Raw genomic sequence first — 27,390 nt, forward strand, 5'->3', positions numbered from 1 at the left:
GAGTACTGCGTTCTGTCAACGATAAACGTAAGAAGGATGCTCAAGGAACGTCCAAAGATGTGAGAGACGTCACCCAAAAAAAACAGGGTAAAGGAGACGTTAATAATAAACGAGTCCTCAAAATAGAGTGGCGTGAGACGCAAGATTGACGGTCACAATACGAATAGCAAAAAGCTAAATCTTCTCGAAAAAGTTAACGCCAAAATAAGAAAAACGATCGCGGACGCTTCACGAAGAAGTAGGACGAAGAAAGCTGCGTCAAGCTCTATTGCAGTAAAAACAGCATAACTTTCTGCTGCAAACTCCGATTGACGCAAACCTAGAACTCAAATCGAAGAGCTCGAGGAGACGAACAAGTTTTGGATGAAAAGTGCCATTGAGCTATGCTCCATTGTGCTTTTTCCGTTTCTCCAAATTTTGAGCAGAGCAGCAAGAAAAATTGAGATGAAGTTCAGGGTGTCATTAACAAGAAAACGTAATCAACGATTAGATTGATTATAAATAAACGCCACATAAAACACTAATCATATTCTTCTTAACACAAAACAACCACAGTTAACAAGAATCAACGCTCAAAATAAAATTTGTAACAATTTTGAATCTTACATGCGAATCGCATGCACATACTGTTGTCACCATGAATTGAATCGGCGCGTGATCGTTACCGCTCTGATACCATGTTGAGATGTAGAGAGAAAGAGAGAGAGACGAGACAAGAGACACACCATATACGCTCCCAAAGATTGATTCATATTGAGGACAAGATACAAATATATAGGTGAGGCCAAGTTCAGTAGAGTGAGCCATATATAGCTCCAACATGGACCACCCATATCGTGGACGTTTTTTCACGTCACAACGCGATAGGTACCACCCATATCATGGATGTGTCTCCCTATTGCATTATGGCACGACATTTAGATGTTGTATCACAACACGATAGGGACCTCCCATATCATGAAGAGAGCTCCCTATCGGATTGTGGCATGAAATTTTTTTGTCACTGCAAAGCGCGATCATACCAACGGTTGTGTGACATAAACCTCCCACTCGCATTGTGGTGCGACTCATTTTGATAAAAGCTCTTCCTTTATAATTAGTAAACAAAAAAAGAAACAAAGTAGCAAAGACAAAGAAACAAAATATGAAGACGTTTGTATTATCTTTGAGGACTCCATTACACAAGACTAAGAGGTGATTGATGCACTATCTTCTTTGTCCATTACAATTATTCTTCTTCCTCCTTTATCATTGGTGGTTTCTTGTCCTTGGTCTTTGCAGTGCTATTTTCCTCAGCCTTTGCCTTCTGGTTTCCTTTGTTTTTCTTCTCTAACTCCTTTCGAAGAGCTTTTGCCTCAACTAGCGTTTTCTTGATCTCCTTCATTTTCGCCACCATCTTTTGAGAAAGCTTTGCCTTTCCTCTCTTCTTGTCCTCCATACTTGCGTTATGTAGATGTGAGCGAGTTCTGGAGTGTGCAGTCAAGGTTCTTTATATAGCTATGGTACTCACCCAACCTGGACATGTGTCATATAGGGATGGTTGAGCTTGCCTCGGTCTTTGTGCGGCATTCATTGCACCATAATTAATAATGCAAACATAAGTTGGTTGTAATGGCCTGGTCGAATTACTGAGGAGTCTACATATAGAAGGCCCGTCAGTCCCACCGGCGTACTCCCTAGTGTTAGCCTGTGCCTTCCTACCTTTACCCTAACCAGCAACCCAAGTTTTCTTACCTCTCTCCACAAATGGATCCCTTTCATATCGAGATAGAGGAGGAGCTGCCTTGCTCTAACGAGGCACCCGAAGACAAGCTGTATCATTTTCTCTATAGAATTAGGCTTCAACAGCAAGAGCGGGAATTTAAGCCTATTTTCAACCTTGACTTCTCATTGCAAGAGTTTTTGGCTTCTGCGTCACATTTCCTTGTAAAATTTCATCAGACATACGAGAAACAGATGATCAACGACACATTTGAGTTTGGGGGTTGTTGATATGTTCATATAAAGGATATCAATTTTGATCGTTTAATATTTTCTACAGGAGCAGCCTCAAGTTGCCATTGCAATCTCGTAGGAATGACATCAGATGTACCGTACATAATCGAAAGTGCCGAGTTGCAGAATACTATGATGGGTTCATACTCGTTTTGAACGTTAATCTGGATGATCATCGGGACACACCAGAGGAGGCCGAGAGTAGTCACCGTTTAGTCACTGGTGACGAGTTGGTGCGACCACTAAGTGGTGCTTTGTGCATTTTAGAAGGTGTTCAGTTTTGCCAGAGGGAGATTTGTCAACAAATGTGCACCCTACCGTCCTCATCGGTGATCATCATTATGTAATGCTTAATGACATCATGGAAATGTTTGACTTGAGAGAGGACTATTGTCTTGCTATAGTTGCTAAAAATCTACACGAGGATGACAATATAATCGACCCTGCCAATGACAAGTATTCTATCATGGATGCTCATGTAACAGCGGGTTGTGTAGATTTTTTCGTTGTTGTACCGTAATTCTTGTCTTTCTTGTGCACTTTGGCTTTTGCCTTGTCGTCCAGTTGTGGGCACTGAAAGGAAGATTCGGGCTTTCACACCACCAATGGACAACTTCTTTGGAACATCCCGGCCTTTTTTTGATCTCTTCTCATCCTGCTCTATCTTAACATGTCCTCCGTGCAAAACCATTTCTAAGAAGGCTGTCTCTAAGGCTGAGATTGCTCTTTGCTTTGCAGAGAGAGGTCAAGTGGTCCAGGAAAAAAAAATGGAGAAACATTAGTTTTTCTATTATTCTACAAAGTGCATGCATTGTGCATATGTGTACTCTAGATAGTGGGATATCCAAAATGGGTCAAAAGTTAGGGTCGTGTAGATGCCTATCTGAAGCTCTTCTCCAAAATGGTTTGTCAAGGATGTAAACCCCTCCCATGCAATACAAGCAAGGGATTTTTCTTGTTGCTCCTTTGGAAACGTTGTACAAGCATTTCAAGGCTTTTAGGTCTCCATCCATGTGCCTCTCTACATTGTAGGATCCCATGCCCTCCACATCCAATTTCTTTCATTTCTCTGTTTACTTATTGTTTCTGGTATGTTTGTTTGATGAAAAACCCAATTCAATATATCAAAGTTCTCAGTGGGCACCTGAAAGGATAATTTTGAACTATTTATAATGCACAATGTTCAAAAGCATAAAGTTGAAACATAACGATAAATTATCTTAAACATAACTTTAACGCACCTTGAACGTTGTAAGGAGAAAAATGTTGTGCTCCGATTGCACACTAAAGTTTTGAGTATCATGTGGTCCAATGCTTGCATCCAAAGCTCTATTCATAAGTGTCATTGTGACTCGCTCAACCTTTGTCTCCTTTACAAGCTCGCACTCATCTAGCTTGATGACAAACTTCAGGACGTCGTTGCACTCTTCAAGAGTAACATCGCACAACTGTACAATGTATGACTGCAGCCCGATCATATCATAAAAAATATTATTATAATTGTCATAGACCATTTCTTCTCCTTTTGGTGATTTGTATGTCGATTCAATGTGGAAAGGACTTCCTAGATTTTGAAGCACCTCGTCGTTGACTTCTCCTCTTGTTTTTTGAATAGAGAAAGAGTTTGGAAGTAGTGTGTGCTTGATGTGGAACTTTTTGACATGTCTTTGCACATATCTGAGTAAAAGGAGTTAGGAATCAAAACCCTTTTCTAGTGGAATAGCACTGCAAATGATGCTAACCCCTTTTCTAGTGGAACAGCACCGCAAATGATGCTACATACTTGAAAATGGCAGCATATCCTTTATTAGATATATCAGCTTCATCCAAAATTGATTGAACATCCCGTGTAGAGAGTTGGTTCTCCTGTAAAAGGTTGTCAAGATGTTTGCAACGATCTTACCATAGTGCTTATCATCCAAGAGGCCAGCTATGTTTTTGCAATTCATATGAGCCTGTAATGGGCCGAGGAGGTGGTTGTGTTGTGCTCCACTTTCTTGTCAGGGTGAAGCAAAGATCTACGCAAGCATGTTAGCAGTAAGAGATGTAAGAATTTATGAATATAAACCTAAGAAAGATAGATGCACTCACTTGATGGCCTGCACTCTTTTCTTGATCCTCTTGACAACTTTCAAGTACTCGATGTCTCTTAGTTTTCTTTCTCTTTGGCGAAGACCTAGCACCTGTGTTTTTTCTCTGAGTTGTTGTGTAATCTCCTTGATGGTCTCCTTACTGCCTTCAACCTATTGAGCACATTGCACAACTTTCTGGTGTATAAGCGGACATTCTCGCTGTATACAATATCTCTCTCTTGTTATAGAACGTCATTTCTTGCAATCAATTGCTTAGTGTAGCCATACAAGCCATGGTGGCTATCTCCAACATAGTTCACTAAGGATGTATATCCTTAAAAGGTGGAGTGGAGTTTGTGACGGGATGCTTTGGATACATTCTATCGTACAGCCAAAGGTTCACATTTTTCATGCCATGTGATCTTAAGTTCTCCTTTGAAGCTTCACAAAAGTGTTTGTTGTTTGTTTTTCTTGCAGAGGGGTTCATACTCTCGTGAGAGCTCTATGTGCATGTGATACACATCTCTCCTATTCCTCGTAGAAGTTTTTTGTGGAGAAGCTACAAGTGTCAACTGAGACATGACTGATCAAAACTGTGTGTAGAAGGAGGTGGGGGTGATAGAAGAATGGCAATTTGAATATCGCACTCGCAATAGAAGAATGGAAATTTGAATATCATGCGCACATGAGAGAACGAAGGAGGGAATGGGGGGGAAGAAGGAGGCAAGAAAATAGAGCTTAGTTTTTTAAAATACAGAAGATTGAGATATTCAGGATTGAATTCAATAGCCTCCGTGCACAGTGAAGTGTTATCATGACTGGAATACTTTTTGGGTTTTTTAATAAACGTACCTTGCATGAATAAGATATCTAGATTTTAGAAAACATGTATGAAAAAGGGTTAAAATGAATTTTCTTTTATCTCTCTCTACGCTGACATGGCATTTCTTACAAGGCCCAAATTTGAGTCCAAAATTTTCCTAATGGAGTGATAACACATACGTGTGCACCTCCATCAATATATGCCTCTCCAATGTACTTCCTATTATGACATGCATCCATAGTAGGGCATACATTAGGTAGCTCATTCAAAGACAAGAATCTTGAGTCTAAGAGACCCCCTTGCACGCTCCTTTTTCATGGGATTGACTACATACTTCCATTGCCTCTTTAACTTAGGACACACCTTCATGAGTTACCCAAAGGTAACATCAGCCTTTCTACTTACCAACTCAGCCCTTAAATTGTAATTTGGTAAAGTTGGATGCATTGTAATGTTGCTTGGGCTTTCTCTTCTTCTTCTCTTTACCTGTACCTGTTTCAACCTATTTTCCTCTTTTATGGTTGGGACTTGCATCACTTATGATCTCTTGTAACCCTCTTACCTACAGACATGACCATAGCTCCCAAGTCATACTTGTTCTTCTCCAAACTAATCATGCTTACCACGTTTGTTTTGACCTTCTCTTCAGATATCGAACCACTTGGCCTTGCTTCCCATTTAATTTGTGAAGGAAGAGGAAACATGTCACCACCCATTCTCTTTGGCTTATCACATTGAGGGCTTTTATACCCCACGCACCACAATTATAACATTGAAACATATCCTATCTTCCATGCACGCCTCTTCCTCTACTATCTGTAAACCCCTCGTTGCTTCCATAGACACGACCACATCCATAGCTTTGACCTCTTCCACCTCCCATCATATGCACACTAAGATTCTTCATAAGATCTACAACCTCTTGCATCTCCTTGTGAAATGGCATTCACATCATGGGAAGCTTATTGATCAGAACATGTCTCCCTGATGAGGAATCTTGGCTGCTCTACAGCTTTAACTTCAACCTTTGCCTTGACATTGATTCAAATTGATGAAAACGCTCCACATTTCACTCTTTATTCTTTGCAATTTCAAATGCCTCCTCAAAGGTCCTTGGTTTCTTAAGCTCCACCTTCAAGTATAGACTACTCCTCTTAAGCTTGCAAGAAACCTATCCTTCTTCAACATGGCTAGAGAAATTTCAGCCCCCAAGTATGTACACCATTTTGTTCATAACGCATTGAATGCCTTGACAAAGTCTTCTATGGTCTGGCCGTCACCCTGTACCAAGCCTTGAACAGACTACCATACCTTTTGTGGGTCTTCTACCCATTGAAAGTGTGTAAGAAAAGCATGTCTTACCATTTCATAAGTCAAAAATTGAGGAGTTTGGGCTGATTGTAGCTCCTTTTATTAATCTTTCCAACCATTCCCTAGCATCTCTCTTCAAACATAAGTAGAAGATTTGTATCGCCAATGGTGAGTCTTACTTGTCAGCAACAAAGAAGGCAAGCAAACTCCATTCGCTCAATAAAACCTTTGGCACTTTCATTTTATTTTCCACTAAACTCCACAAAACTAAACACCATGTCTTCCAAAATTTGTAAAATGAAGAGAGCTTGAAGTGATTCCTTGGTAATGGGTACCAGAACACTGTTGGAGAAAAGAAAAAGTGGGACACCTCTATAGCTATATAGCCCAAGGTCATTTAAAATTTTAACCTCAGCACCAAAATGTATACCAAAATCACCCTTAGTAAACCCCAACCAAAAGGCCTATGCTCCCTTGGGAATTTACCAGCACACACCCACCCAAAGAACTATAGTATATAGGAGCAAAACCTATCAAAGCACGGATTTACAACACACGCCGACCAATGCATATGAAGACAACTGCCTCCCCTTTCACAATTGAACATCACAAAATCCACAATTTCAACATCAACTCCAAAATTCATATATACATTCCCTCCCAATCTGTCTGCACACAATTTGCCACTACGCTGCCATAGGCATAACCCTGCAGAGAACTAGTCGTAACTTGAAAATCACAACTCCAGTTGGGGCAATTTAAAGATTGGAGAAAATCTTGAAAAGTGAATGGAAATAAATATAAAGATGACCAAAATTATTCTACATTCTGCTACATGCAAAGTTGACGTGAACAGAGAGCTGTCCCGATTCGAATACACGTAGAGAAGGCAAGGCAAGGGAAAAAATTTGCATCAAAAACCATCAAGGAGGCACAAAGTGCTAAAACCTGAAAACTAATGAACTTTAGCTGAGCTTTTTTTAATTTTTTACATGAGTTTTAGTTATATACAAGTCTCACTTCAAAAAAATCACTAACAAGCACTTGTAGTAACCCGACAGCTAGCGCTATGATAGTGACTTGCATGTACATGTGCTTGCTAAAGAAAGCTAAAAACCCCACAAAAAGAAAGCACACACACTCTTTTGACATCAGGCGTCATGTCCATATGTACCAATTCACAAAAAACGAGGTGTCGAAAATGCACCCAACAACGCCTCTAAAGCGCATGATGGTAGACTGGGCAACTATTTGGGATGAGCATTACAATGGTGATCCGGCCTCCACTACTCCACCCAAAGGTATGTCAAGGTATTCCATATTTTTAAGTCCTTCCATATTGACAATACTTAAAAATACAACACCTCTAGGATCCCATGCACATATTCAAAAATGTAGCTCACACCCTGTGGGACCACATTATTGGCAAAGAAGAATCATTGGGGGCGAGGGAGGATTTGAGGGCCTTGAAACGTCTCCTAGCCTCCGCCACTCCACGTCGAGCTCACAATGGAAAGATTGTGCTTCATAAGGCACCATGGATGCTAGCCAAAGAAGAGTTGGATCAAGTGAATGGTGCCATTGCATCTATTCACACACCAACATGAAAGATGAGGTCAGTAAAGGGAGATTTCACGAAAGAAAAGAAAGGTGGAAGCGTTCAATTGTATGGGTTGAAGTCCCATGATTGACACAAGATGCTACAGGTAATTCTCTCTCTCAATTCTCTCCCTCTCCCTCATTTTGTGTAGATATTGATTTGTGTGTATGACTTTCTCTCACTTTTGTGTTAACTATTTTAAGATTGTAGTTCATTTCGCCAGTGAGTATGTGCATATGTCGGGACAAGAAAGTGAGAGAATCTATTTTCAAATTTGGAGAGTTAGTAAGATACACTACATCTCCACTTAGCCAAACTTTTCTATGTACACAGTACGCTGAGTTAGTAAGTACTTAGTGTACTCCTTGTGTGTTTTCTTGTAGATTTGTAAGCTCCAAAGAAATTGAAATAGATGCCAACCCTCCTACTCAAACACTTACAGTGGAAATCGTGTGTGCCAATGAGGATGCATTTCCTTGATCAGCTTTTCTTAGCCAAATCCACCTCTTGGTTCACATTGTCAGAGTGCACATCTCTCTAGTGTCGATCGGGAAAGCGTCGGGCTTCTGGCTATAGACGCGTAATCAACCAAGGGGAACGAGTGCGGCTAGGATATATTTTAGTGTTAGTAAGAAGATATAGTGACCCTTAGAGAGAAATTGTGGATAAAATCATATCTCAGAACATAATAATGGTTTAAAACAAATTGAAAGAATACAATGACACTTAATTGGTGTTGGAAATCCTCAGATACTTCCAAATTTTGATCCCCAATAACCCTTTGTAAGCCGATTGCATACGCCATCGTCGACATGCACCTCGATTTTCAAACCCTTAATAGAAAATCCCCGATTTGTTAGAAGTAACATGCAATCACCGAACAACAATTCCCACCCTGTCCAATTCCCCCGCTCTTGAATCTCGTGCTAAATGCTTCCCAAATGAGAAGATTGATGTCCAAGTCCTCCTCTTTATGTTCCCTTCTCCCTTCACTCGCATTCTCGGCAACAAAAAGAGAAAAAAACTCCTCTCCTTTCTCCTCTTCCTTCCTTCCCTTCCTTACCGCTTTACAACAACTTGCATCTTGAATCTCCTTGATCTCCCTTTTTGCTTCAACCCTTCTCTCTTGCTCGCTTCCTAAGTTGACAGAGAGTAACCTCGTCAAGAGAGAGAGCTTGGCCTCCTCGCTCCCCTCACCTTCTTCTCCTTTGCACCACGGGCTTTCCCTTCCCCATCTCTCATTCCTCCTTCTTCTTGCCTTCGTTCCTCCTCTCCTTCATGTCCTCGAGCCTCCTCTCCTTCAATATACCATCGAGCCTCCTTCTTGCTCACCAAGGGAGAGGGAGAGGGAGAAAGAAAGAGAGAGAGAGAGAGAGAGAGAGAGAGAGAGAGAGAGAGAGAGAGAGAGGTCATTCATGTCAACCCCTTCATCCCTTAGCTTATCCCCCCTCCCTCCCTTCGCGTTATTTCTTCCCCTTCTTCTTCATGCCATACACCCCTTAAAATAGCAACCCTTTCTTTTTAACAATGGCGACACCGTCGTTGTGGGAACGGCCGCTGCTGGCGTGGCATGTCAGTGGTGAAGCTCCACCAAATTGACCGACGCTTGGACCGAATAGGGCAGCCATGGCAAGGGCGTGTTCTTCTCCTTCTTTCCCATGTTCATCAAAGCCCCCTACAACTCAATGTGAGTATATCTTTCTCTCCCTGTGCCTCCAGTTCCCTGCCTGCGTGCCCCCTTCTCCTTCTTTTTTCCTGCCGTTTGTTGCATGCATGCCCCCTTCTCCTTCTTTTTGCCCCTTTCTCACTTAAAATTTTCAAAGCTATTCAATTTCTACTTCTTGGGCGGCCACCCCTTGGGTGGACCTTTTCAAGTGGCCATTCTCAAAGCCCTTATGGGTAGTCCTCCTTAGGTGCTCACATCCGAGGTAACTTGCCTTCAAGTTACAAGCATGGGTAGTAGCATTTTGCAAAAGCCCTTCCCTTCGCATTCGGTTAACAACCCGGATCTTCTTTGTCACAACCATGTTGGGCATTCCCCACAACCAATGCTCTCTAGGAGACGAACTTTTTAACTGAAAGCTCATCAAAACTTTATGTGCTTCGATAAGGTCCCACGTTTCTCATATAATTCACCTAAGGTGTTGCCTTGCAAAACATTGGATTGCATATCAATCAGCATTGTAAGTACAGACCAAAGCATTGCCGAGCACAACACAATTAGCATATATCTCGGCCAAAGCATTGCTAAGAATGGCATATCAACCATATATCTCAACAACGATAGTGTCAAGCACAAGTTCCACCTGCTTACCCAACTATCAATGCACTGAAGAGATGACATTCCGGACAAGATGCTCCTTGAGCACTTATTCTACTGCATTCCAAAACGTGGATGAAGCTCAAAACTCCCAGATGGCATACTGATTGAGGCGACCAAACTAGTACAAATTTGGCCCCCAGTGAAACTTTAACCTACAATATCTTTGCAACTAGAACTTCGATTGCTGATCTGAAAAGACCGACGTGCTCCACAAAGTGATTACTTCAGCCCCATTCATTCATATCAACTTTGACCCTTCATCAAAAGCTGCCCAATCCGGTATGGATCTGCAAACCATCTCGACTTCAAACCACCATAACTTCTTTAGCGTAGCTCCAATTGACAAGCCATAAAGATAGACATGGAGATCACGTCAAGCACTACAAATTTGTCTTATAAAGTCCCATTTTGGTAGCATCACTTACAACTTGGCTTGCATGCAACAACTCCATTTCTAGGCATTGAACCCCACATTTAGCATACATTCCATCATCCTAATGGCATAGCAGGTTTTGACATAAATCATAAGTTTGGAAAAACCTTGAAAATGTATGCAAATTCTCATCTTTCACCCTGTGCCTGCAAAGCGGACGACATCCACCCCCTCTAAATCTACACATCCTTCGATATGTGCCAACCATTATTCCAAAATATAAGCAAAGACTTGTAAATGCATAAGTACTACCCCACTGTGATCATGCTTTGAAAATTTGCAACATGTGGCCTTATTAGAATATACCCTCATCCACGATCATAGGGAAAACACAAGAATTTCCCAACAATAGAGAATAAGCATGAATCAAGCCATAAACCATAAAGGATCCCACCTAGATCGTATGGCATATAAGTCAATCGCCCCAAACCATGCACATATCCATCTCCACCCAGATGAAACGGCATATCAATCAATTTTCCTGGACCAATACATAAAACCATCTCCTCCTAGATAAAAAACTAGCAGAAAATACCTACATAGTAGGATAATAGAAAATCCCATATAGCATATGGCAACATTCGATATTTCCATCTCCCTTGTAAACCATGGTCATCTAATTTTTGATCATCTATCACAGGTAGGAGCATTGGCAACACACGTAGGATCATACATATCTAGATACATCAAGTATATGGAAAGGTCCTCTTCATCAAACTCTTGAGATGCATCAGACAACATTCCCCTAGTTTGTATATGCCCAAAACCAAATAAAGCATCATCCATAAATTGCATAAGTTCATCATCAATCACATTTGGATAAACGTGCTTATGCATGAAACCAAATTTCTCGGTACCCTTTGCATCTGTAATTGAGAAGGCTTCTAAAGCTTCATCCAATAAGCACATAAAATTTAGGTCCGTCTCTTCAGAAGAATCTTCCACCTTGCATATCTTAGGCTACAAACTAATCATTCCACATATGATATGCATACTAGCTACATTTGTTGTAGACTACTCATCAAGTTTCTCCCCCTCATCCAAATATCTTTCAACTTTTGTACCACAAAGCTCAGCCTGCATATTGAAAATTGCATCTACATCCCTATCCATATCATCGGCACAATGAACCCAATCATATGAAACACCAAAAGATTGCAATTCATTATGCACCCCCTCTGAATAAGCATCATCAAGTTCACAAGCACTTTGCCATATTGAGATCTCTGCATCACAAAATCTTGATAAAGAAGGAGTCTCCACCCCCTCTAAACCATCACCATGCGGATCTTCAAGCACATATCCTTGCTCATCCAAGCCCTTAAAATCTGGTGTATTAAAATCCTGTAAATTTGATATACACAAGTCATGTAATCCACACCCTGTGAACCCTCATGTGTGTACAGACCCTCTAAATCTTCATTCTTTTCTCCACCCTGTAAGCCTTCAACTTCAACCATTAGCACGGAATCTGCAATTCCAAGCTTTGCATAGACAGCTTGGACTACCTCTTCATCATCTTTATCCTGTAATAGCCTATCATCCTCAAGCAAGCATACATCAATAGCAATTTTGAGCTTAGCCCTAATTTGCTTGCAAACCTCCGCATAGGTAGGCATATTAACACAATCCTCATCATCTTCATACATGCTTGGATCCCATCGTTCTTGAATGATAGTAGCTTTAAACATGCTCCATCTATGCAGATTTTTCTATTGAAGCTCTTGGAATCTCTCAATAAAGTTTGGGATCACAAACCTATCAAATTTTAGAATCTTATTCTCTTTTGGCACCCCATGCAGATCCAACTCCTCTTCATAGCAATCCAAGTTTCCCATTGGATCATAACCATCAAAAATCCCCTACTGATAGAAAATTGAGCGTTTGGCCTTTTGACGGGCCAACTGTTGCAACATCTCTTGATTCTAGTCATCTGGCTCTTTACGTTCCATCTTTCCCATTGCTGACTCCGATGCTTGATTTTTTTGTGTGTGTTAAACTGCTTTCCAAATCCACCGACTTTAATTTTTCCAGACCGTGTTGGAGTTCTCGGTTCTCTTCTTTCAAATTGGCATCCAAATTTTGGTTCATAGTCTATACTTGATTTGAATATTGTTGTTGCAAAATAGAAGCCATTAACCCCATAATCTGCTCCATCTCTTTCTCTTGGTTTGTCAACATGGCTGGTTCTATCTACCCCGATCAAGTTCACTTCGGGTTCACCAAAAATGTCAAAGTGCATGTCTCTCCAAGGTCGACCGGTAAAGCGTCGGGCTTCTGACTAAAGACGAGCAATCAACCGAGATGCAAACCAAGGGGAGCGAGGAGAGATTTTAGTGTTAGTAAGAAGATAAAGTGACCCTTGGAGAGAAATTGCGAATAAAATGATATCTCAGAACAGAAATAATGGATTAAAACAAAGGCACTTAATTGGTGCTAGAAATCCTCAAATACTTCCAAATGTTGCTCCCCGATAACCCTTTGCAAGCCAATTGCATACGCCATCATCGGTATACACCTTGATTTGCGAACCCTTAATAGGAAATCCCCAATTTGTTAGAAGTAACATGCAATCACCCGCACAAATCCCACCCTGTCCACTTCCCCAAGTCTTGAATCCCGTGCTAAATGCTTCCCAAGCGAGAAGCTTGATGTCCAAATCCTCCTCTTTTCGTTCCCTTCTCCCTTCACTCGTGTGCTCCGGAAAGAAAAGAAAAGAAAAACTCCTCTCCTCGCTCCTCTTCCTTCCTTCCCTTCCTTACCGCTTCACAACAACCTGCTTCTTGAATCTCCCTGATCTCCCTTTTTGCTTCAACCCATCTCTCTTGCTCGCTTCCTAAGTCGACAGAGAGTGACCTCATCAAGAGAGAGAGCTTGGCCTCATCCCTCCCATCACCTTATTCTCCTTTACACGACGGGCGTGCCCTTCCCCATCTCTTGTTCCTCTTTCTTCTTGCCTACGAGCCTCCTCTCCTTCATGCCCTCGAGCCTCCTCTCCTTCATACCCTTGAGCCTCCTTCTTGCTCACCGAGAGAGAGAGAGAGAGAGAGAGAGAGAGAGAGAGAGAGAGAGAGAGAGAGAGAGAGAGAGAGAGAGAGAGAGAGAGAGAGAGAGAGAGTAAGGGAGGTCGTTCCTGGTCAACCCCTTCTTCCCTTAACTTATCCCCATCTTCCTCCCTCCCTTCACATTTTTTCTCCCCCTTCTTCTTCATGCCATACTCCCTTAAAATAGCAACCCTTTCTTTTTAACAACGACAACACCATCGTGAGAATGGCCGCTGCTGAGGTGGCAAGTTGATGGTGAAGCTTTGGCAAATTGGCTGAGGCTTGGACCGAATAGGGGCACCATGGTGAGATCCTCATCTTTTGCTTCTTTCCCATGCTCTTCAGAGCCTCCTACAACCCAGCGCGAGCATATGTTTCTCGCCCTATGCCTCCCGTTCGCTGCCTATGTGCCTCCTTCTCCTTCTTTTTTCTCCTTTCTCACTTAAAACCTTGAAAGAAATTCATTTTTTGCTTTTTGGCCAGCCACCCCTTAGGTGGACCTTTTCAAGCATCCATTCTCAAAGCCCTTATGGGGGCGGTGCTCCTTAGGTGCTCACATTCGAGGTCACTTGCCATCAAGTTGCAAGCATGGGCAATAGCATTTTGCAAAAGCCCTTCCCTTCGCATTCGGCTAACAAGCCAGAGCTTCTTTGTCACAACCATGTTGGGCATTCCCCACAACCAATGCTCTATGGGAGACAAACGTTTTAACTGAAAGCTCATCAAAACTTTATGTGCTTCTGTAAGGCACCACGTTTGGCATATAATTCACCCAACGCATTGCCTTGCAAAACATTGGATTGTGTGTCAATCAACATTGTAAGTACAGATCAAAGCATTGCCAAGCACAACACATTTAGCATATATCTCGGCCAAAGCATTGCTAAGCATGACATATCAACCATATATCTCAACAACGATAGTGTCAAACAGAAGTTCCACCTGCTTACCCAACTATCAATGCACTCAACAGATGACATTCCGGACAAGATACTCCTCGAGCACTTATTCTACCACATTCCAAAAGGTAGATGAAGCTCAAAACTCCCAGATGGCACACTGATCGAGGCGACCAAACTGGTACGAAACTGGCCCTTGGTGAAACTTTAACCTACAATATCTTAAGAGCCAAAACTCCGATTGCTGATTTGAAAAGACCAACGCGCTTCACAAAGTCATTATTTCAGTCCCATGCATTCATATCAACTTTGACCCTTCATCAGTAGCTGCTTAATCCGGTATGGATCTGCAAACCATCTCGACTTCAAACTGCCATAACTTCTTTACTATGGCTCCAATCGACGAGTTGTAAAGACATGCATGGAGAGCATGTCAAACACTACAAATTTGGCTTATAAAATTCCATTTTGGCATCATTACTTACAACTCGGCTTGCATGCAGCAGCTCCATTTCTAGGAATCGATAGGTATTCTTTTCAGAGAGGGTTTTAAAGACTCTAAAAGATTTTGTGCGGATATGGTCCCAGTGAGAGGCATGTATGGACGAAGGGTGGATTGCATAAGAGGCAATGCCTCACATGTGGTCAGATGAGTAGGATGCAAGGATGAGTTCACACTTGTCAAGTGGAAAGGAAAAACTATTTAACATGAATATGGATGTATCCCAAGTGGTCGATAACTTTTGTATCCTTAATGCAAAGGTTATGACCAAGAGAGTGGACTTGTGGACAATGGAAAATGCAAGGTTTTTGTAGGAGAGGGAAGCATGGAAGCAAGCGCATGGAGGGAGGACAACACCCCCAGTGCCTCAACACCTTGCATGTTTCCCAGATTTCATTAGTTACGAGTGAATTTATGAGAGAATGACCGAAGCAAAAGCATGCGGAGAAGACATCATTGACAAAGAACGGGAGCATGTGGGGGTGTTGAGCTTATATGTGAAGCTACTCAATATATGACTTCTCTATATATGGCACCCAGGTCCCCTCTATATATACATCATCTCTTGTGTGTATTCTACACACTTTGGGGTTCTATTTCTGTGCTCTCTCTTTCTCTCTCAACATGGTATCAGAGCAGTACGTTTTTGTTTTCGATTTTTCTCCTGATCGAAAACGATTCTACAGAAACTATACGCGAAAAGCAACTTTGCAGAAGGAAGTTTTTTCAAATTCTTCACCGATTTTGAGTTATCGTTCACGGACTGCGTACATGCCTGAAAAGCAACTTCTGCTTTTTGTTTTTGACTTTTTTGCTAATTGAAAAAGATTTTGGAGAAACTACCCACATGAGAGATCAGAATCAATGTGATCTACAACTCTGCAGAAGAAAGTTTTTTCAAATTCTGCACTAATTTTGAGTTATCGTTCGCGGACTGCGTACATACCTGAAAAGCAACTTTCGCTTTTTGTTTTTGATTTCTCTGCTAATTGAAAACGATTTTTTAGAAACTATCCGCTGAAGGGACTGGAATCGATGTGGTCTACACCTTTGCAGAAGGAAGTTTTTTCAAATTCTGCACCGATTTTGAGTTATCGTTCGTGGACTGCGTACATACCCGAAAAGTAACTTCCACTTTCTGTTTTTTATTTCTCTGCTAATTGAAAAAGATTTTGCAGAAACTACCCGCTGAAGAGAACTAAATCGATGTGATCTACAACTTTGCAGAAGAAAGTTTTTTCAAATTCTGCACCAATTTTGAGTTATCGTTCGCGGACTGCGTACATACCTGAAAAGCAACTTTCGCTTTTTGTTTTTGATTTCTCTGCTAATTGAAAACGATTTTGCAGAAACTATCTGCTGAAGAGACTGGAATCGATGTGGTCTACAACTTTGCAGAAGGAAGTTTTTCCAAATTCTGCACCGATTTTGAGTTATCGTTCGTAGACTGCGTACATATCCGAAAAGCAACTTCCGCTTTCCGTTTTTGAGTTTTCTCCTGATTAAAAATGATTTTGCAAAAACTACTTGATTGAGGGATCGGAATCGATGTGGTCTACAACTTTGCTGAAGGAAGTTTTTTCAAATTCTACACCGATTTTGAGTTATCGTTCGCGGACTGCGTACATGTCCGAAAAGAAAGTTTCGTTTTATGTTTTTGATTTTTCTGCTAATTGAAAACGATTTTGCAGAAACTACCTGTGCAAGGGACCAAAATCGATGTGGTCTACAACTTTGCAGAAGGAACTAGCTGCTGTAGGCATCGGAATCGATGAGAAACTATTCGCTTAAGCCATCGTAATCGATGTGGTCTATAGCTTTGCAGAAGAAAGTTTCTCTAAATTCTGCACCGATTTTGGGTTATCGTCTTGGACTGCGAAGATGTTGAAAAGCAAAATTACTTTTTGCTTTTGATTTTCTCATAATTGAAAACTTCTCAATTATATTTTTTCTTCATCAATCATATATTTGTTATTTACTGACGTAACTTTGCTACAGAAGCCAGTTACATATCGTTCCGATTCAGTCGAGCAGTTGATGATCATCCAAATTCTATCGAGCTATTGTTGGTACATGATCTTTTGTTATATGATATACTCGTTCATTGATTCTCGTATAATTATTCTTTTAGAGATATAGTTTCGTCGTTTTATTGATAATTTCTCGTTGATACCATAGTGATTTTGATAGTACCATGATGATGTTTTGTTAGTACTTTGGTCACGGTGATTTTTTTTGATACCATGATGATATTTCATTGATACCATGGTTATTCTCGGTGATGCCATGATGATATTTCGTTGATACCATGGTTATTCTCGGTGATTCCATGATGATATTTCGTTAATTCCATGGTGATTTTTGTTGATACCATGATGCTGTTTCGTTGATACCATGGTTATTCTCGGTGATACCATGATGTTGTTTCGTTGATACCATGGTTATTCTCGGTGATGCCATGATGTTGTTTCGTTGATACAATGATTATTTTCGGTGATATCATGATACTTTTCGTTCATACCATGATGATTTATTCATTTTTATTGATACAATGATGATATTTTGTTAATACTTTGATGATATTCATTGATCACTACGTTGATAAATGTTGTTTTATGTAGTATATACACATATCATTTGCATCACGTAATCACGCATCTTGTACTTAATTTTACGTTCATACTCTATGTACCATATGTTTTCGTGCGTATATATGTCGTCAAAAGAGTGGCGTCGCGAACCATCTCTTATGGCATTGTGAACGTAAATTATTTCACTAACGATGCTAATAATTTTCATGACTATGTTTTTTTGAGTCTATGATCTATGTAGGATTCATCAAAGAATTGATTTTATGAAGACAAACTTGGTGACAATAAAAGATTTACGAAGATATGTTTGGTGATGTCATATTGGTGACAACATGATTATATGTTTGGTGATACGATAGTGATGACAAACTACATAGCAGATTCATGGAGACACTTCTGATTACGAGCTAATCGATAGCCTTTACACCTCTTTATTGAACCTTTGTATTCATTATTGTATTTGATAGGATAGGAGTAATGTAATTCCTCATAAAACATTCATTGTAAAAGGAGTGATGTAGCTCCTCATGAAATATTCATTGTAAAAGGAGTGATGTAGCTCCTCATGAACATTTGTATATTCAATGATTTTTATAATATAACGGTGGGTGTATATAGAGCTGTGGGTTTTTCCCTTGATCCCCCAAGGGTTTTTTCATCCACAGTTAGGGACCCTTATTTGAGCGGGGGTGTTGAGCTTATATGTGAAGCTACTCAATATATGGCTTCTCTATATATGGCACCCAGGTCCCCTCTATATATACATCATCTCATGTGTGTATTCTACACACTTTGGGGTTCTATTTTTGTGCTCTCTCTTTCTCTCTCAACACGAGGTTGCGTACTTGTATACTTAAACCATATTGTATAGTTTTTTCTTGATTTTATCTTTGTGATTGATAAAAGATATTTTCTGATTTTGTAGTGCCTTTTCTTTAACTCTATGTGGTCAAAGGGTCGACACTTTTGTACATGCCACATCGACGAGCGTCGAACCACCATGGATTGTGGAATCATGGGCTTCTTTGAGACAGATGGTGATGAAGCCAAGTACTGTGGGACTATTGAAAGGATATTAAAGGTTAATTTTAGAACCTTTCATACCTCCATATTCAGGTTTTGGAAGATGATTCTGAATAAATATTTTGTACACTTTAAGAGAGATCTTTGGCACCACTACATAAAGTCATTCAGAATATGCAAAGAATGTATAAATGCAGTCGCTCGGGTGAAATGTGTGTGTGATAGTAGAAGCGCTAATAAAGGAAATAATAAAAGAAAAAATATATGTGGTTCGTAAGCAAGAGAATGAGAAACATTCTTGCAAAAGTGTAGGCTACGTGCACTTTGTTGCAAGATAGAGCTTAAAGAAACTAACATAGGTGCTACCATCTTGTTATTAGTGGTACTAATATGCACGTCTATACCCGTCGTAATATTTGAAATACAAAAAAGCTCCCCATGCCCTCGTCTCTCTTCTCAGGCCAACCCATTTTGAACCCTCTCTCTACAAAATGCGATAAAAGGGCGCGATAAACGATTTGAGATTTTTATAGTACTAGAGGATTTTATCTTTGTGTAGTGTCTAGGCATAGAAATTCTATTGTTTTTCATGGCTCAACTTTTAATCCTAACACATACTTAAGGTTGAATGTTGGTCATTTGTTTGCTGCTATCAAGTACCTAGTCTTCTTCTACATGTTGTGCAATGGGTGGCCAACCCACAAGACACACTAACAACTACGACTATGTCCTAGATCATGGTGAAGGGACATGAATGATAAGGTTGTGGTCACACATAAGGAGGGTTGCGTTAATTTTATATTGACAGGTCTGATTGCACCATCAATTTTTAACAACTATGCTTTTTAGGCAAAGTTGGCTAACTATGTTGGTTGCGTGCATCTCTCTCTCTCTCTCTCTCTCTCTCCTTCCTTACCCACATTGCATTTCCTTCTCTCTATCAACTATCATCTCAGTTGCACATGTGATTGTCAGAGTATTGTCAAAAAATATTGGATAACTAAGCCTCACGTGACCATGTCCTAAGTACTCTAAGATATACACTCATCTACTCAACATAACAACCATGGTCACAAGAAAAGGCTCAAAGAAATATGTATAATAATGTGACTCCTTTTACCATGTCTTTTAATTGGGCCTATGAATATTCTTTGGCTCTAGGATGCCTACAATTACTGCATCTCGTCCTCTGGATTGCCTCCTCCCCACCCTTCGAGCCTAGTGTACCTCTTTTCTGATTTTTGCAATACAATTTTGCTTCTTCTCAATAAAAAATAGAAGTTGTTTTCAAGAGCACAAGAATATGCAAGGGCTTTGCAAGAGACGACTAGAATTCCACTTGAACATCAACATGCGCACAATAGGGGTTATAAAGACATCCAAGAGCTAGAGGATGCTTGTAGAACTAGTTGAGAGTAGAGATACTCCATGAAAAGTTTGTTAGCATGGCACAAAAGATTGGGACTCTTTAGGACCTTCAATCATAATGGAATGGGCTATCTAAAACCCAATTAGTATTCCACAAAAGATTGGGACTCTTTGGGACCTTCAATCTTAATGGAATGGGCCATCTGAATCCAACTGTTTATTGAGGATCTTAACCCTTCCCAGCAGTTAAGCATTTTGGGGTAATCTTCCCTCCTTGAAATTCTTATTGATGATGCTAACCTTCCCACCAATTAAGGATTATGGGATTATCTTCGCTGAGTAAATTAAATTAGTCATCGCTGATGGTAATCCTTCGCACCAATCAAGGATCATTGGATAACCTTCAGTCTGTAAATTGTTGAAATGAGAAGTTTGTTTTGGACTTTGGAGCAGTTTTTGTAATGCATGTGGAAGAGAAGCATCATATGGGGATTTGTTTTTCATGGTTTTTTCCACCAAAAAAATCATGAGAATGGAAATGTGGCACTGTGGCCTTGCAAAAAGGCGAGGCTCTGGCAGGGCAAGACGTGAGCAAGTGGATGGGGTCCGGGGAGTTGGACTCTAGTCTATGTAGCGTGGAGTCGTGGACGAATGAACAGTGAAAACAGTCAAAGGGAGAGAAAAGATATGTATAATTAATAAATATCAAAATTCAAATATGGATAGAAGTAGGGTGTATTGATGAAATATAAAATAAAAATATATACATTTTATGGAAAATGCAAAAGAAAAGAAACAGAGAGGTAGAGAGAGAATTGCTTATTTGTGACGTCATGTGCGCGCGCGCGTGTGTGTGTATCATTTTTAGGGTAAATCCTGGTAAATTTTATACAACTAATTTTGTACAATGTATTCTGTGCTGGCCTTAGCAAGATGTGGGGCCTATTAAGACGTGTGAGACACACCACTTTAGAAAATAGGATTGCAAAAAGAAATGCATGAAAATTGATGAAATGGTCGCCTTCATTAACGCTTCCTTGTCTGCACACTCTCACTGTCACTATTTAAAAATTAAAATAGCTTGGCCAGCTTCGCAGCCTGCCACTCTCTACAGAAGACGACTTCTAGCCCTACCACAGGACTTATTATACATATATCTCCCAAGTTCCATGCAGGCTGCAGCCTTAACAAGCCCCTCGGCATCTTTGCATTCTGTCTTCTCTTGTAGTAGGTATGGGAGCATCTCCTTTGCATAGTGCCTTGGCGTTGTAAGCCCGTAGGGCTCCCTGGCTGTTGCTTTGTAGCAATGAATAGCTGAAATATCTAGTGCTTTTGATTGCAGCACCTTTGTCTCTTCACTCTGTTTGATGCTGTAAACCCATGGGCCTTCTCCTTCTCCACAGCCATGACCTCCTGCTAAGCTAAGCAGAGGGGCCTCTTGCTTTCATTTTCATTCACTTCACTACATTTCCGTCATCCCTTGCCATTCACTGTCAGCAATTATGATGGGTACTTACACTGCTAGATCGCTTCTCTGCTTGCTCACCCTTCTTCTTCTCTGCGCATACTCTGCTGCGCCGTCGGCAAGCGCGGCGCCGATCGGTGTTCCGAACTTGCAGCAGTGCGAGCTAGCAAGTGACACCTCTGTCACTGGCACCCCAACAACGCTTCAGTTCAATTGCTGTTTGCCAATCACGCAGAATGTAATCAGCTTCTCGTTTAACAAGTACAAAACGCAGAAGCGAGTCCGCCAGGCTGCGCACACAGTGAGAGAGGATTACATTGCAACATACACGCGGGCCTACGAGTTGATGAAGGCGCTGCCGGACGATGATCCGCGCAGTTTCTACACGCAGGCGAATATTCACTGTGCTTTCTGCAACGGCGCGTACAGGCAGGCGGGGAATTCCAGTGTCCCTCTGCAAGTGCATTTCTCTTGGCTGTTTCTGTCCTGGCACAGGTGGTATCTTTACTGGCACGAGAGAATTCTGCAGAGCCTGCTGGGGGATCCCTCCTTTTCGCTGGTGTTTTGGAATTGGGATGACCAGCGCGACGGAGGGAATGTTATGCCGGCCATGTTTGCCCGGAACGGAACGGCACTCTACGATGAGAAGCGCAATCCGGCCAATATGCCGCCGGCCATTGTGAAGCTCAGACCTGGCACTACGGGCAACAACAGCGTCATCATCAACCAAAACCTCAACGACATGTATCAAAACGTGGTCACCGCCAGCTCTGCCGAGCTCTTCCATGGAGGCGCTTACAGGTATGTATCACGGTTATTCGGGCGTTTTCCGCTGTAGTTGGTTCTAATTAGTATTATTTTATCCCGTGACCTTTTTCTAGTCATAACTCTATATGTCCTTTTAGTGGGAGAGCAATAAATGCATTTTGGAAATTGCAAACGGCACGATATTAAGCTGAGACACATTTTTCCCGAACACTGATAGTAAGGATATTTCTCGAGAGGTCCCTACGAACTTACAAAGTCTAAGTAGTAGATAAATAGGTCCGTAGTGCAACCAACGGAACGTTGCCGAGGGTTGGGAAATCTCTTATCTTAAAAGCTCACTCCACGCTTTGGATTGCACTTAGAGAAGGTCTCAAGACTCATAGCCATTGGCATGTCCCCTTCTGAAAGACTTATCTGAAAGCTTCTTCTAGGTTGGCAGTGGGGACTTTGCAAGGCACCTTTCGATGCTGATTGGTTCTGATCTATTGAAAAAGTAAGCTGTCTCTAGCTTCTAAATTTATCTTTTTGTTACTTAGGATATCACAATCATTCACGCAGGTGATGCTTCAAAAAGTGGTACAATGAAGGACTCATCATCATTTATACGAACTGCAACTCTGATTGGATATGGTTGATTTTCGACGATCATCCTTGCCTTTCAAATTTCCACTATTTAAAAAAAAAAAATGGACAATCTAAGTGTATTTTTTGAAATGGAGCTCACATTTTCTCTGTAAGAAAACTAGCAACGCAAAGCAACTTTTCGCATGAGTGATGACAAAAAACAGACTCCTTCAAAAAGGGCTTGCACTTCAAAACGTTTGTTTGTGTGTTGGAGTTCTTTCTTTCCTTTTTTTTTTTTTTTTTTTTGGGGGGGGTTTGGGCTTCTGTATGTGACAGGGGATCAACGGAAGGGATGGGTAGGTTCATCGAACGGGATATTTGTCCACGGATGGGTGGTCTCATCGTCCGATTGGGCGACTTAACACATAATCATAGCCACACAACTTCTTTTTAACCAACGTGCTTAATTGTTTTGGCTACTAGTACGACCGGTCGCCTTCGGCGGCCTCTCTCCACTGTCTTCCTCTTTATCGCGTGCAAAAGTGTTTGTTTTTGTTTTGGACTTTAACCTTCAGGACATAGATTGTAACACGTGTAAAGGGCTCCCCCTTTCGCCATCGTAAGACCCGATTAGAGCTCCGACTCATTATTGACTCACGAGCAAGTCTTTTAGTTAGATCCATCCCACCTCGAGATCCGTGAAAGTTATGTTCACCGTTGATCCCTTGTATTAGTCCCTTGTCTTATATGTGTGTGTGTGTGTGTGTGTGAGAGAGAGAGAGAGAGAGAGAGAGAGAGAGAGGGGGGGGAGCACAACCGGAGGCACGGCCAACAAGGAGGATGGAGAAAATGGCTTGCTGCTGCGCGCAATAGTTTTAAGCACAACAACGCTGTTGGTTGAAGTATGGATAGGCCTATGGTCTAGAGGATGCTAGAACCATGCGAAAAGAGAAAGTAGAGCACGAAACGGGTGGCTGTTGAGCCTATTGGGAAAGTTTCGCTTTAAGCCATGCCAACACTCATACCTACATACCTTATTGGTTGGTTAGAGAGAGAGAGAGAGAGAGAGAGATTGTTCACTTTGCTCTTCATTTGGAGGGGACAAAATTGAAATGATGTGTTTGATCACAGCAGAAGGTTTAACTGAAGCTAATATGATTTTGTGCAGAACGGGCACAGATTTGAGCAATTCTACGGTCATAAACGCGCCATTAGGGGGAAGCCTCGAGAACGGGGTCCACAACGGCATCCACTTCTGGACTGGCAATCCAGCGCTGCCGCTCATCCAGGACATGGGCACCTTCACCACTGCCTCCCGGGACCCCATCTTCTACGCCCACCACAGCAACGTCGACCGGCTGTGGGACAAATGGAAGTACGGCCTGCCGGGCGGGCAAAGGTCTGATCATACGGACTCGGACTTCTTAAATGCAGAGTTTTACTTCTATGACGAGACGGCCACGCTGGTGAAGGTGAATGTGCGGGACTCGCTCGACAACTCCAAGCTGGGCATCAGCTACCCGTCGGTGGCCGCCGACGAGTTGTGGGTGGAGTACTCGCCGCCGGCCATCACCAACGGCAGCGCAGTCACCGCGGCTATTGCCGCCGGCGTCCCTTCCGTTGGCGCCACACCGCAGAACGGCACGATCGCACTTGGCGCCCGCCTCGCCGCTATTGTAAAGGCGCCGGACTCCTCCTCATCCTCCAGCTCCAAGTTGGAGGTTCTCACCATCCAGCGCTTGCAGGTCACCCGCGACAGCTTCGTCTCCCTCATCGCATTCGTCAACCTCCCCCTCGCAAACGCCAGCACCGCCACCAACAGTGCCGAGTACGTGGGCACCTTCAACGTCATCCCCTCCCCCAGCAAGTACCGCAACCTTACTGCCAACGTCAAGTTCGAAATCGGCGACAACCTGCAACGCATCGGCATTCAGAATGAGCCCGAGGTTGTCATCACCCTTGTCGTTACCGGCACCCAGCCTGTTACCATTAAGGGCCTTCTCATCGACTATGAGTAAGCACATACCTTTGCCACACGCTGCTCATCATCCTCCAACTATGCATCTGTCTTGCGTTTATCCTTCCCCTCCATCAAAATTCCTAAGAGTTCTTTCTTCGTCCAAACCCTTCCTTTCCCTTATTTCTAAATTCTAGAAATGTATTTAAGTACGTTTATGTACTATATTTCGTTTGCGAATATTCCAAAGTAATTTGGCTGAAGTTAAGTTAAGGTTACGTAGCGTAGTCTATGTCCTTGATTTCTTCTGAGTCTCATGCTTCGGCCATCTTTGTGATCAAACCTATTATTTTTTCGGAACTCTTATAAAAATTGAGGAAGATGCCATTTAGAACAAAGTGAAGAATCATTGTGGTATGCTAACCTGATCAAAATTTGATGTGTAAAGAAACATGGTAGTTTGGATGGGGAGAGACACTACTGCAACATGGGAAACTTTGCAGGTGCTACCACATCTGAATTAGGGCCTAATATTAGGGAATACTTAGTACCCTCATCGGCCTCCCATTGCATGCAAGCAACTATGATAGATCTCTATGTGGCAAGCTTCTTGTTGCTGGTGATGATGCAATTATAGGGGTGCTAGCTTAGAGACTTGCTTCAGCTACCATAGCCACCCCTCTTCGCAGCTACGCTCTTTGGACAACAAGATCCTTGCTGGTGTTGCTTCCTTCAATTGCCATGAAGAGGCCACCGAATTTCCAACGACTACGCCTCCTATTGTAATGACTAGTATGGCCGGCCGCCTTCGGCGGTCTCTCTCTCTCTCTCTCTCTCTCTCTCTCTCTCTCTCTCTCTCTCTCTCTCTCTCTCTCTCTCTCTCTCTCTCTCTGTGCACATGCTATTTACCTGTGTCGCCAAGGTTGTAGGAAACACGATTAGATCAAGTTTCTTGTGACACGTGATCAAAGGAGGGGCTTGCTGTTGATTATGCAATTATAGGGGTGCTAGCTTAGAGACTTGCTTGAGCTACCATAGTCACCCCTCTTCGCAGCTACGCTCTCTGCACGGCAAGCTTCTTAGTGGTGTTGCTTCCTTCAATTGCCATGAAGAGGCCACCGAATTTCCATCAAGTGCGCCTCCTATTGCAATGACTAGTATGGCTGGCCGAAGGTGCTCTCTGCATGGCAAGCTCCCTGGTGGTGTTGCTTCCTTCAATTTCCATGAAGAGGCCACCGAATTTCCATTGATTGCACCTCCTATTGCAATGACTAGTATGGCCAGCCGCCTTCGACAGTCTCTCTCTCTCTCTCTCTCTCTCTCTCTCTCTCTACGCATGCTATTTGGCTGTGTCGCCAAGGTTATAAGGAACACGATTGGATCAAGCTTCTCGTGACACGTGATCTAAGGAGGGGCCGAAAATCCTCCTTGCATATATATAGAAGTATGGTTGACCACCTTCGGTGGCCTCTCTCTCTCTCTCTCTCTCTCTCTCTCTCTCTCTCTCTCTCTCTCTCTCTCTTTGTGCGCATGCTATCCGTCTGTGTCGCCAAGGCTGCAGGAAACACAACTGGATCAAGCTGCTTGTGACATGTGACCGAGGGAGGGGCCCAAAATCCTCCATGCATATATATAGTATAGATAGTGTGTTCTTTTCAAGCAACCCACTATCATGAATATCACATGTATCATATTGCCTTGGTACAAATCCTTCTTCTCGCCTGTGTCGTCGGTCAGGATTGCAAGGAACAAAGCTGGATTCGCCTGTGACATGTGGCCGAGGGAGGGGCCCAAATTCCTCCTAGCATGTATACAGCATAGAATCTAGATAGTTTGTTCTTTTCTAGCAAGCCACTATCATGAATATCAGCATGTATCCTATTGCCTTGGTACAAATCCTTCTTCTTAGCATGTATCCACCTCGTTGTCATGCCATGCCTGGAGCCCAAGCTATAGATGTCTCATCGTAGATCTGCCCCTCTACCTTGCAATGTTTTCCTTCAAGATGCAAGCGAATATGATTACATCTAGAGAGACACCCTCGCTTTGCATCTAACAAAAACAACATAGAGCTTCTTGCCCTCCCCCAAGTTGGACATACCTACAATCACTGCATTCCAAGAGATGACATCCCAAACAAGAAGCTCCTTGCCTTCAAGGTGCAAGTGTATGTGATTCTATTTGGAGAGATGCCCTCTCTCTGCATCTGTTGACAACAGTTCAGAGCTTCGTGACCCTGACCTTTTCCTTTTCTTCCCCCATTATAGAGCCCGAGGTATAGACGTCTCATTGTAGATCTCCCCCTTCGCCTTGCCATGTTTGCCTTAAAGATGCAAGCGAACGTGATTGCATCTGGAGAGACATCCTCACTTCACATTTGTCAAAAATAGCACAGAGCTTCTTGGCTTTGCCCAAGTTGGCCATATCCCGCAATTAGTGCATTCCAAGAGACGACGTCCCGGTTAGGAGGCTCCTCGCACACTTTTTGTGCTTTATGGAGTGCACCACATTTATTGATACATGTTGACCAAGGCAGTCCTAAACACGATGTTTCCTTTCAACAACCCCAATCAAACAATATCATCATGAATTTTTTTGCCCATATGAGCATGTTGTGTTGTTGTGTAATGCCAGATGCCTTCAATGTGCACG

At 42.2% G+C, this 27,390-nt stretch overlaps 1 protein-coding gene across 1 annotated transcript; it reads left to right on the plus strand.

Annotated features, from left to right (window-relative positions):
* Positions 1-21,121: 21,121 nt before the first annotated feature.
* Positions 21,122-25,016, plus strand: LOC147455886 (polyphenol oxidase, chloroplastic-like). The gene is made up of 2 exons (XM_086514512.1): positions 21,122-22,250; positions 23,950-25,016. Exons 1-2 carry the CDS (start codon positions 21,487-21,489, stop codon positions 24,797-24,799), a joined length of 1,614 nt encoding a protein of 537 aa, XP_086370638.1. The 5' UTR covers positions 21,122-21,486; the 3' UTR covers positions 24,800-25,016.
* The last annotated feature ends 2,374 nt before the right edge of the window (positions 25,017-27,390 follow it).

This window comes from Adiantum capillus-veneris, chromosome 6, assembly GCF_014529385.1.
Source record: "Adiantum capillus-veneris isolate H3 chromosome 6, ASM1452938v2, whole genome shotgun sequence".
NCBI classification, from domain to species: domain Eukaryota; kingdom Viridiplantae; phylum Streptophyta; class Polypodiopsida; order Polypodiales; family Pteridaceae; genus Adiantum; species Adiantum capillus-veneris.

Excerpts from the sequence above, each read along its gene's own strand:
- LOC147455886 (XM_086514512.1), top strand. The coding sequence starts at position 21,487 with ATGATGGGTACTTACACTGCTAGATCGCTTCTCTGCTTGCTCACCCTT. Across the intron at positions 22,251-23,949 it reads TTCCATGGAGGCGCTTACAG|AACGGGCACAGATTTGAGCA; the intron begins GTATGTATCACG and ends GATTTTGTGCAG.